The sequence below is a fragment of the Lepidochelys olivacea genome (assembly GCF_965140295.1).
Source record: "Lepidochelys olivacea isolate rLepOli2 genome assembly, chromosome: 7".
Classification (NCBI taxonomy): Eukaryota; Metazoa; Chordata; order Testudines; family Cheloniidae; genus Lepidochelys; species Lepidochelys olivacea.
This window is the reverse complement of record NC_140417.1, coordinates 60,498,307-60,509,933: the sequence shown is the minus strand read 5'-3', so window position 1 is coordinate 60,509,933 and position 11,627 is coordinate 60,498,307. Positions and strand designations below refer to the sequence as shown.

General features: G+C 61.2%; 1 protein-coding gene across 1 annotated transcript; it reads left to right on the top strand.

Annotated features, from left to right (window-relative positions):
- Positions 1-3,254: 3,254 nt before the first annotated feature.
- On the top strand, positions 3,255-11,430 carry SPRN (shadow of prion protein). Its single transcript, XM_084635400.1, has 2 exons — positions 3,255-3,424; positions 7,652-11,430. The coding sequence occupies exon 2, from the start codon at positions 7,672-7,674 to the stop codon at positions 8,089-8,091; it is 420 nt and encodes a 139-aa protein (XP_084491526.1). The 5' UTR covers positions 3,255-3,424; positions 7,652-7,671; the 3' UTR covers positions 8,092-11,430.
- Positions 11,431-11,627: the final 197 nt, after the last annotated feature.

The following is an 11,627-nucleotide window of genomic DNA, read 5'->3' as shown; positions in this document are numbered from 1 at the left end:
AGAATGCCTCCTGTTGGCATAGATGGAGTCTACACTGAAGCAGTACAGCAGCACAGCTCCAGAGTCACACCCAGTATTGCTGTTGGGGCCGTGAGTACTGGGGCTTGTGCCTTTGCGTTACAGTAAGGAGGGAGGCTGTAGCTAGGTAAACAAAGAAGTTGTCGCTCTGTGTGGGTTTGCAGGGAGTGGCAGAAGAGGGCACCAGAGGGGTTTGCTGGGGAAAGTTTACTGATGCCAAAGACAACCAGGAGCAGCCAAGACTCTGCCAAACTGGAACTCTGCCCAGGATTCCTGAACTCTGAGTGTAGATGCTCTGCTCAGTGACTACCGCTCCGTATTGTGGTAGCACTGCACGGGCGGGTCCTCTTGTTGGGTGTAATGCTGTTTTACCACTCCCCCTATCTTTCCCCCCATTTTTATCCATTCATTCCTCTGTAAATATTTCCCTTTCCTATATTCATTGTACTATTCCAGGCAGTGTGTGTGTGTGTGTGTGTGTTTACTCCAGGGGGCTTGGAACTGGTGCCCTGGACAGGGTGGAAGGGAGTTTCTCTGCTGCATTCCCGTGGGCGTCTTTTCTTGGCCGGAACTGCCGGCAGAGCGGACTCCATCTTGGCCACGAGTGCACTAGAGTTACATGTGTGAAGTACCATGTGCTCCTGAATCAATCCTTCAGCTAATCAAATGCTCATGTGCAAAGATCAGATGCCCACAAGCCTACAAATGTTGGGCCAGTAGCCTGCCTTGTACAGAGATGTGTGTCAGAAACTGGGATGGAGATGGCCAGGCCTAGCGGTCAGAGCTGGAATTAGGAGTCCATGATGGTCAGCGTGAGGCTGGAAGACTGTGAGCAGGGCAGCAACAAGAGCAAGGCTAGGGCAAGCTGAGGCCTGGGGAGTCTTGCCACCATCAGGCAGGAGAGAGTTCCAAGCCCTGAACTCTCACTGAGCAGACTGAATTGCTGTTGCTTCTGTGGGGCTTATATACCTGCCCCGGAAATCACAGTTCCTGGCTTGTGGATTGGCTGGAACCTAGCACAGGAGTGACTCATGGGATTGGCTACAAGCGTTGCCTTTTGTGTGAGATCTAAGGTGCAACTGACCTGGGGTAAATAGCTGGTCCCTTGGGACTGGAAGTAACCTGAATATTGCTGTGATTCTTCATGTAAGGGACCATCTATCAAAGGCAGGCTCATCTGGTTGGCAAGACAAATTGGAGCAGTGAGGGGACTGTCTGTGACTCCATGGTTAGGCTGTTATAGCATTTGAGCAGTTTACGTTTGATAGCTGGTTGGTGAAATCTAAGTATAGAACTCACAACCAGTTTGGGGGTGTGCCCTACTTCCTAACAGTCTGCCCTGAGGTTGGTACTCACGCTCATGAGATGCTGCCCACAGCATTACAGGCAGCAGAGTCCTTACAGGCATAACCCTGCAGTACCTAGAAAACAAAGGCAAGGCAGCCACATAACCAAGCCCTCTGCAAACAGCTGGAGATAATTCCTAGGAGTGAGCGGATGAGAGACAACAGGAGTGGTGGAAGCCCATTCCTCGGGGGTGGACAAAGCGCTGGAGAATGCATCTGTCACTGGAACAATCTGTGCTAACCCCTGCGGCTGGGTGGAGGAATGTTCCATCTCTTCTGTGATTCTATAAATAACATCTCCACCCCCTCTGTGCAGACATATGCACAGCCCGGCATACGTGTCCCCAAACACAGGCATGCATATATGTGCACACATGCACTCCCCCCACACCTACATATGGGTACCCTCCCACACCTGCACACACACGTAGGTGTACCCACCCACCCCTGCACGCAAGCACCCACACACATTTGTGCACATGCATGGGTGCACCCACACACACAAGCACCCATGCACACAAGAATAAAGAGAGCAAATTCCTCCCCGCAGGCCCAAGAGATCGTGCTCTGGGTCTCTCTCATGGTGTGCTGGCTGTCCCTCTAAGATAGCAGTGCTACTGCAAGCCCCAGTCTCAGAGCAGACACAAGAGCCCAGCCTGGGCACACAGGACATGCCAGGTCCCAGCTGCAACCCCCTTTGCACCATTCCTGAGCCCCCCTCTAGCCCCCCATCAACATAGTGGGGGAGGGGGACTCCCAGCAGTAGCAGGAGGAAGACAAAGAAGCATGCCCTGTCTCCCCACCAATCCCCTGCCAACCTGCCTGCATGTCCCCTCCCTGGCCCTATCCCCACTCACCCCTGCCCCTTCCCCCATCCGTTCCTCCCCCCCAAAAGGGCCCCCCAGCTCTCTGCCCCCTCTAATCCCAACCGCTTCACATACATTGCCCTGAAAATACACTGAGTCCCACCATCACATAGTGCGGTATAATCCAGCCGTGCCCCAGATATAGATGCCAATCTTCATCATTGTCTGCGGCACTGAGAGGGGGAGGGGTGGGTGGGGACTTGGCAAAAAGATCCTGTGGGAACGATGAGGGTGTCACTAAAAATAAGAACCCACCGCACCAACACACACACACACAGCACCCATGCGACACTACAACCCCCATATAGAGCAACTGTGCCACACCGCAACCCCCCACACAGAGCAACCATGCCGCACTGCAACCGCCCCACACAGATCACCTGTGCCACACCACAATCCCTGCTGCACAGAGCAGCCGTGCCACACCGCAAACCAACACACAGAGCACCCATGCCACACCGCAGCCCCCCCACATAGAGCACCCATGCCACACCGCAGCCCCCCCACATAGAGCACCCATGCCACACCGCAACCCCTCCCCACAGAGCAACTGTGCCACACCGCACCCCAACACACAAAGCACCCGTGCCACACCACAATTCCCCCCAGAGCACCCGTGTCAAACATCCCCAGAGCACCCGTGCCACACCGCAGCCCCCCCCCACATAGAGCACCCGTGCCACACCGCAACCCCCCACACAGAGCCTTCGTGCCACACCACAGTCCCCCGACCACCTGTGCCACACCACAATCCCCCTGAGCACCCGTGCCACACTACAACCCACCCCACAGAGCACCCATGCCACACCACGACCCCTCCCACACAGAGCACCCGTGCCACACCACGACCCCTCCCACATAGAGCGCTCATGCCACACCGCATCCCCGTAAACAGAGCACCGGTGCCACACTGCAACCCCCCCCCCCCCAACACAGCACCGTTGAACACCACAACCCCCGCCCACAGCCAACCACACGGCTCTCCCTCCGCCCTGCTCCGCCCGTAGCGCTGGGCGGGGAGGAGTCCTGGGCGGAGCAGGAGAGACCGGAGCTGCCCGCGCCGCCGCCTCTGCACCGGGGACCCGGGAGCCGAGCCCAGGACAGGGGGGTCCCTCGTGCCCGCAGCGCCCATCGGCAGCGCGGAGCCCAGGGGGATCTGGAGCCTCGGCCGCGGGGCTGGCCCCTCCCTGCCCGGTAGGCAGCGTGGGACAATAGCTGTGTGTGTGTGTGTCTGCCTGTCTTTGTGTGTGTGTGCGCGCGCGCAGAGGATGGTGTGTGTGTGTGTGCTGTGTTTGTGCGGAGAGGATGGTGTGTGTGTGTGTGTGTGTGCTGTGTTTGTGCGGAGAGGATGGGGTGTGTGTGTGTGTGTGTGCTGTTTGTGTGTTTGTGCGGAGAGGATAGGGTGTGTGTGTGCTGTGTGTGCTGTGTTTGTGTGTTTGTGCGGAGAGGATGGTGTGTGTGTGTGCGCGCAGAGGAAGGTGGGGGTGGGCACCGGGGTGTGCAGAGGATGGCGGGTTCTCTGTGTGCGTGCAGAGGATGCTGATGTGTGTGTGTGTGTGCAGAGGATGGCGGGTTCTGTGTGTGTGTGTGAGACAGGATGGTGGGGTGTGTGTGTGCAGATGGTTGTATGTGTGTGCTTGTATGTTTGTGCAGAGAGGATGGTATGTGTGCAAGAGAGAGGAAGGCAGGTTGTGTGTGTGTGTGCAGAGGATGGTGGGTTCTCTATGTGTGTGCGCAGAGGATGGTGATGTGTGTGTGCGCACAGAGGATGGTGGGGAGCGTGTGTATGTCTAGAGGATGGTGGGGGTGTGTCTGTGTGGGGTGTGCGTGCAGAGGATGGCAGTTTGTGTGGGTGTTTTTGGGTGTGCACAGAGAATGGCACATGCACGGAGGACGGTGGTGTGTGTGCACGCAGAGGATAGTGGTGTGTGTGCAGAGGATGGCAGGGTGTGGGGGTGTGGGTGCAGAGGATGGTGGCATGCATGTGGATGTGCGCATAGAGGATGGTGGAGTGTGTGTGTGTGTGGGCAGAGGATGGTGCAGTGTGTGGGCAGAGGATGGTGGGGTGTGTGTGCAGAGGAAGCAGTGTGTGTCTGTGTGGGTGTGTGCAGAGGATGGCAGGGTGTGTGGGTGTGCAGAGGACGGTGGAGTGTGTGTGTGTGTGTTTGTGCAGAGGAAGGTGGTGTGGGGGTGTGTGCCAAGCATGGCAGGGTGCGTGTGTGTGTGTGTGTGTTTGCAGAGGATGGCAGGGTCCGTATCCCTCTTGGTCATGCAGTGGGGGAGCGGGGCTGGCCCTGCCACGATGCTGGTGGCTGCGGGTGCAGTGGGGCCATGCCCTGGGCTACCTGTGCTGCGGGAGCAGGCAGCGAGTGCAGATTGACTCCGCTCAGGTGGCTCTGGGGCGACCTGACCCCCTGCGGCCAGCGGGCGGTGAGGTGTCCGGGCCCGGGCCCATCCCCTCTGCAGAGCGCCAGCCCCACAACCCTGTCCCTGCCTCCCAGGGCCTGCCAGCCCCGCAACCCTGTCCCTGCCTCCCAGGGCCTCCCTGCCCCCATCCCCTCCCCACCTCAACCCTGCCTCTGCCCCGTCCTCTCCCTGCTCCCAGCCTCCTGCCCGCCCCACTACCCTGCCCCCGAGTCCCTTCCCTGCCCCACAACCCTGCCCCCGAGCCCCCTCCCCACAACCCTGCCCTTGCTCCCAGCTCCTCACTCAACCCCCTGTCCCCTCCCCGCCTCACAACCCTGCCCCCTCCCCGCCCCTATTCCTGGCTCCCTGCCTATAAACAGTGGCAGCTTGGCACGTTTGGAGGCAGCTGGGTGAGCTGTGGGGTCACCAGCAAGACCCTGGCCCATCCTGGGGCGAGGGGGGCTATTCGAAGTCAACCTGAGCCATTAATGCTCTCACTGCTGATGGGATCCCCTTGGTGTAGGGGGCTCCTGCGTGCTCGGGGTGTGGGGGCGGACGTGGGCATGCTGGCCCTGCATGGCTCAGGCTAGGAGGCTACTGTAACCGCTTACTGGGACTGACTCTTCTCATCCGGGCAAAACCAAACCAAGAGGAACAACCTGCCCCAGCCAGGTGCTGCTGCGTCCAGCATGGGGCACTGAAGGAACAGTCCCGCCCCAGCAGAGGACTCTGCCCTGGCTGCAGAGCTTACAGGGATGCCCACAGCTTGCTGGCCTGGGGGGACCAGCAGGGAAGGGGGCACTGTAGTGCCAAGACTAGCGTGGTGCGTGCAGCGTTAACGGGACCATCTGGCAGAGGCCTGGCCCCATGCGGGCTGTGCAGGCTGGCCACCTGGAGCCAGCGGGGACAAGGCAGGAGTTGAGGTGCTCAGGGCCACAGAGCAGATTTCCCCCTCGGAGCAGCTGCACAGAGGCGCTGGGGTCTCTGGCTGATGGGGTGGGGGTTTTGCAGCCCTCAGGAAACCTGGATGGGCATCCTGGCCTCTCACCTGCCCGGCCTGGGGGGCTGGTGCCAAGGGAAGCCAAGGCCTTAGCTATGAGGGAGGGGTTTGCTGCTCTGCTGGAGCTGAATCTATTTCTCGTTGCTTAGAAACGAGCATGCTAATGCCTGTGCTGTGTGCAGCCTGACGCTCAGCGGAGGGCGCGGCTGGGATCAGCATGGGCACAGCTCTGCTGCCTGGCATGGATACAGGGGAGGGGGGAGCAGCAGCTGCGGGGCATTGCTGACTCCCAGCCTGGCCGTGGGGGATGCTGCTATTCCATCTCTCACCCCTTCCAGAAGCCAGGCACCCCTTCTGAGCCTGACTCCCCCTTCCTGGCAGGCAACCCTTTCCCCTCGTCCTCAAGGGGCTTCTCTTTGGCACAGTTCCCCCCTCCCCCACCCCTCACTCTATTGCCAATGTTCGGCAGCCAGCTCCAAACTGCCTCTGCTGGGGGGCTCCATGAAGGGCCACGGTGCAGCTTGGCCCACATATGCAGGGCTACAGGCCTGGGCATCCATTCCCTGCCCTGCAGCTCCCAGCCCAGCTGTACCCGGGGGCCCCCATGGCACCCAAGCCCGGCTGCCTCGTATTCTTCAGCAGTGTGGCTCCCAGGGGTTTGGGGTGCTAAGAGCTGATGGTGTCCTCCTTTCATTCCTGGCCTTGTACAACCACTGATTTGTGTCTAGAGTCCTGGGGCCAACCCGCTGGCAGGGCCAGCAGCTCTGAGTGCCCATGTGAAGGGCCAGGTGGGAGCGTGGGTGGCCAGGACACAGAATGGAGCCCCACACATATACTACCAGGAGCATACCCATTAGCTTCTACAGAGGGAGCCCTGTGCCTGGCAGGACTGGGCCATAGGCGCTCGGGGCACAAGGTGGTGCCCATCTCTCTGGATCGGCTCCTTCGGCAGCAGAGGGTCTGACAAATCGCTGCCTTCATGCTTCTCTGCTGCCAGCCTGAGGATTGGGCACCATGTACCCACGGCTGGCTTCCCAGCCAGGCCCTGGCCTCTTCTGCACTGGATCCCTGTCAGGGCCTCGCAGCCCAGCCACACACGGCAAACCTGAGCTCTCGCAAAGCCAAAGGGCAAGGCCCTGCCTGCTGCTCCCCCAGCCCAGCCCCTGAGGGTGCTGTGCCTAGGAGGGGAACATGGGAAATGGGCCCTCTGGCACAGGGAGATGGACTGGCCGGGCTGAGTGAAACAGTGTGTGATGGTTACTGTTTTCTCCTGCCCTCCAAACCCCTGCAGCCCTCAGCCCCCCATGTTACTGAGCCCCCCAACTCCACTCCAGTCCCTTGCACCCCCACATTCCCTGAGCCCCCCAATCCCACTCCAGGCCCCGGCACCCTCCACATTCCCTGAGGCCCCCAACCCCACTCCAGCCCCTGTACCCCACTCATTCCCTGGAGCCTGCCCACATCCCCCTGCACTCCCTTGGTGGTGGGAGGCAGTAGATCATGGCCAGGAGGAGCAGGGGGCAGGGGGAGGGATTTCAGAATCAGAGTTCAGTTTGGGGCTGGCCGGGCTGGCTTTCAGGGGCAGCCGTTCCTGTGCTTGCCTGGGATCCAGTCCCCGTGGGCCCCCCACGTCAGCCAGCCCCAGGCAGAGCCCAGCAGCCGATCCCTGCTGGGAGGGTAACACTCAGGGCAGCACGCCGGGCACGGCCAGACTGTTGCTAAGGCAGGGCCCTGGGTTACCTGCCCGGCCGCTCCAAATTTGAGTGGCATTGAGACCTGGTGCACAGGGGCGCAGCTGCGCTCAGATTTGGCCCGGCCGCACCAGTAGAGGCGGGGCTCTGCCATTAGCACCCAGCTCCAGTCAGGGGCCGAGGCAGGGGCATGGGTCCCCTGCAGCCCAGCCTGACCGCTGGCACCACACCTGGCCCTCCCCGCCCCGGGGGACGGCACCGCTCGTGCTGACGGCCCCGCCCGGAGCCTGGCGCTGACGTGCCTTTTGGTCCCTCTTGTTCCAGGTGCTGGGGGTAGCGCTGGGATGAAAAGACGCACCGCCACCTGCTGGACGCTCCTCCTGCTGGCCGCCGCCTTTTGCGACAGCGTCACCTGCAAGGGCGGGCGGGGCGGGGCCCGGGGGGCGGCCCGTGGCAGGGGCATGGCCCGCAGCCGGGCCAAGGCTGCCCCTCGCTACGGCTCCTCGGGAGCGGGGCTGCGGGTGGCGGCAGCGGCGGCGGCGGGCGCGGCGGCGGGCGCGGCAGCAGGAGCGGCCCACAGGAGGATGAGGATCTCTGGGGAGCTTGGTCCAGATGATGGCTCCGAGTTCCAGGAAGGCAACAGGACGGGCAGCGGCGTGTACAGCTACCGCTCGTGGACCTCGGCTGCCGGGGCCCAGGACACGGCGCACCTTGCCATCTCCTTCTGTCTGGCGACTGGCTTCTTCCAGCTCCTTCCCCTGTAAGGGCCTGTGGCGCCCGACCGACCCTCCCCGTGTTGGAGCCTGCAGAGCGGCACCACCCTGCTGGGGCTCGGCAGCACCAGCCCCGTCCAGCTGCATCTGCCCCAGCCTCCTGCAGGCCAAGCGGCTCTCCCGCCTGCTGCGGGGCCGGAGCAGCCTGCGCTGCCCAGCGGGCTGGAGCCGGAGCAGCTGCCAGTGAGACGGCTGGGGCAGTGCCCCAGGCCTGATCCCGCTGCGGCTTTGCCCTTGGCTGTGGTGAGGGCGGGTGGTGCAGCAGGGGAACCTAGAGCAGCAGCTGTGGGTGGCGTGAGGTTGCCAGGCACTGCCATCGCTGCTGCTTGTGACGGCCCTACTCAGGCTGATCGACATGGACATTTCCCAAAGCACCGGCCCTGCTAGCCTGTGCCACGAAGGGCGGGGCTTGGGCCCACAGGCTAAGGCAGAGCATGAGGGGCAGAGCCTGGGCCCACAAACCGGGGTAGGGCCATGTGTCCCAGCCCCAAGGAGCTGCTGCCAGCCCCCTGCCTCGGGGCCCCGCTGTCCTGCCGAGACATGGAAGGGAGGCCGGAGCGGCCTTGTGTGTCCCGTGGGGGCTGCGGTGAAGGCCGGCTGGGGTGAAGCTGCGTGGTGAGGGAAGCAGCTCCACTCCTATGCCGGTACCAATGTGGAGCAGGATCTCCTGGGGCGGGGATCTGGGACTCTGGGCCAGCCTGTCCGAGCATGTGAGGGGCCGGAGCTGGGTGTGAAGCGGGATCCAACCTCCCCCTGCTTTGAACCCCAGCCGCTGGCACTGGCTCAGGCTGGTGAGGATGGTGCCCATTGATTCCACAGCTGGAGGCAACGATTAGAGCCAGCCGCTCCCAAACCAGAGACGAGTGCCCTGGCTCCTTCACACCCAAGGACCCTCCTTGCCCAGCTGCCATCTCCTCGCCACTCACAGGATCCCCCCAGACTGCCGGACGTTGGCTGAGGGGGTCTGACCACCACGGACCTCAGCAACGCCCCACCCCCGCAGGACGGACTGGCTTCCGTGAACTCTCTGCCCAAACGAGGCCCGTCAAGCCAGGCTGCTCGGGGGGAAGGCCCGAACAGCACTACCGGCCATCGCCCTGCCGTGGGAGCCGCTCAGCCTGCAGGGTTGCCCTGACCGGGCTGCACAGCCACACAGAGCCGTGCTGCGTTCCTGACCCAGCCGCGCCACGTCCCAGCCAGCAAACATTCCGGCTGCTTTGGCTAGGGCCGTGGAGCGGGTGCCCGTTACAGCACAGGGCCAGCATGGGGAAGGGTGGGCTCAGGTTCGCACCTACACCAGGTGGTCAGTCTCTTGGTTTTGCGTGACGACCACAGTGCCTCAGCCCCAAATCCTCCCCACCTAATCACAGCGCAGCACTGGCATGTCAGAGGCGTTCCGGGAAAATCGGTCCGTTGACATTTGAACTGCTGATCGGTCAGAAACTGGCCCCAGAACGAGTTCCCGCTCTAAATGCCCTGATTTTGCAGGCCCCTCGAGCTTGAGAACAACACAGTGTTGGAAGCCCAGAAGGCGGGTGGCAGAGCAATCAGGCGGGGGGAGGGGGAGCCCACAAGCTCAGTGCTCCTTTCTCCTGCCTGCAGTCACTGCCTGCACTCCCCAGCTCCTAGCCCCCTCCCCCCCACTACCTTGCACTCCAGGCCCAAGGGGCAGTCAGGTATTAACCCTACCTCCTCTTACTATGGGAAGGTTGCACAAGGTCACTTCAAGCAAGGTGGGACTAACACTCCACCCTCTGGCATGGCCAACCCAAACTCAGCCACGCTGCCTGGCAGAGTGACTGTGCCAAATATAGGCATTTTGGCTAACCTGTCCCTCACCATGAGATGACACTCCCCTCCAAGAGCAGGAGCAGGACCAGAAGTCCTGTGTCCCGTATTCCCACGCTGTCTAGCCACTGGTCAAGTGTCCATTTCCTCCTCGAGTGGCCAGTCCCCACAGGAAAGCCGGTGGCACCAGCAGACCTGGGTGGTAGGTCTCCAACAGGCCAGAGCTCAACCCTACTGGCTGCTGCAGCAACCATGGTTCCCAGCCTGTTCTGCGCTATAAATGGCAGAGCCCTCAGTGCAGTCACGTGTCCCACAGTGGCGGGTCAGGGGTGAGGCTCATGGGCCTTGGCCAGCGGCTGTGCTGCCTGCTGTCCCACTGGTAGGTTTGGGAAGCTGCTGCAGCAGGAAACTCCTCTGGTACCAGCAGCAAGTTTGCCAGGGAGCTCTGGGCACTGGCTGAGGGAGAAACTGGGCTCAGGTGACCGAGGAGCTGATGGGGGAAGTGCAAATGGGAGGGGAGGAAACAGGCAGATCCATGTTTGAGGGGGGAGGGATAGCTCAGTGGTTTGAGCATTGGCCTGCTAAACCCAGGGTTGTGAGTTCAATCCCTGGGGGGGCCATTTAGGGATTTGTGGCATAAATTGGGGATTGGTCCTGCTTTGAGCAGGGGGTTGGACTAGATGACCTCCTGAGGTCCCTTCCAACCCTGATACTCTATGATTCTATGTGGGGATCCAGATTGGTTGGAAGCCAGTTCCAGTCACCGGCCCTGCTCTGGCTCCAGCCTTAGCTAGCAGCCAGGGGGCCTTTCCCAACACAGCCAGGAGTTAATATAGTCTCAGTCCTTGCAGCTTTTCCACAGGCGGTGGGGGGAGAGTGCTCTTCCCAACATCCAGGGGGCTCCGGCCTGGAGGGGTGCAGATCCCCCTGCTCTACACAGGCTGTGGGAGGAGGCTCCATGCTTTCCACCCACCAGGCTCACTAGCAGCCGTCCATCAAACAGCTTGGCCTCCCCACAAGCAGTGGGGTTTGCTGCCTGACACTGGCCCAGACGCACAGGCTCTGGCCCCTGAAGAGCACAGGGAGGGGGCTGTTCATGGAATCACTGCACTTGGGCGCACAGGGGTTCTGAGCTTTTATTTAAAAAAATGCCCTCTACATTTTGGACCAAACTCCCCCCACTCCCACTTAACCCACCAGCAGCCAGAGGCAGGGTGCAGGTGGTAGATTGGCATTGAGCTGTTCCTCAGTGCCCTAGGACTGGTGGGGATCCCTCCACACCCTGTGTGGCAGGCTGGGCTTTGGGCAGTGTGTGTAGACAGGCCCCTGCTCGCTGTATGTGCATGTGAACAGGGTAGTTATGACACCCCCTCCTCCTCATGCAGAGCCCTGCCCCAGCCCCTTTCCCAGGCCTGATGCCAGCTCGCCCAGCAAGCAGGAGGCCCCGTGTACTTGCACTCACCTGTTTTTAATGTTCCGTGTTTGTAATGGTTTTATACGTGTGTTCACAGTGACGTGGAAATAAAGTCTAGGAGGAGAGTCTGCTGGTGGGAAGACTTCATGTGATGGAAAATCCCCCAAGTGCCTGGTCAGCTATTCCAGGTGTTAATTGGCCTCACTGTTAAAAGTGTGTACCTTATTTCCAGCTGGAGTTTGTCCAGTCACTGCTTCCAGCCCTTGGAACTAGGGTAGCTGTTGGATTTAGGAGCTCTCTCCTGGTAGGGATCCCTACCTCAGGG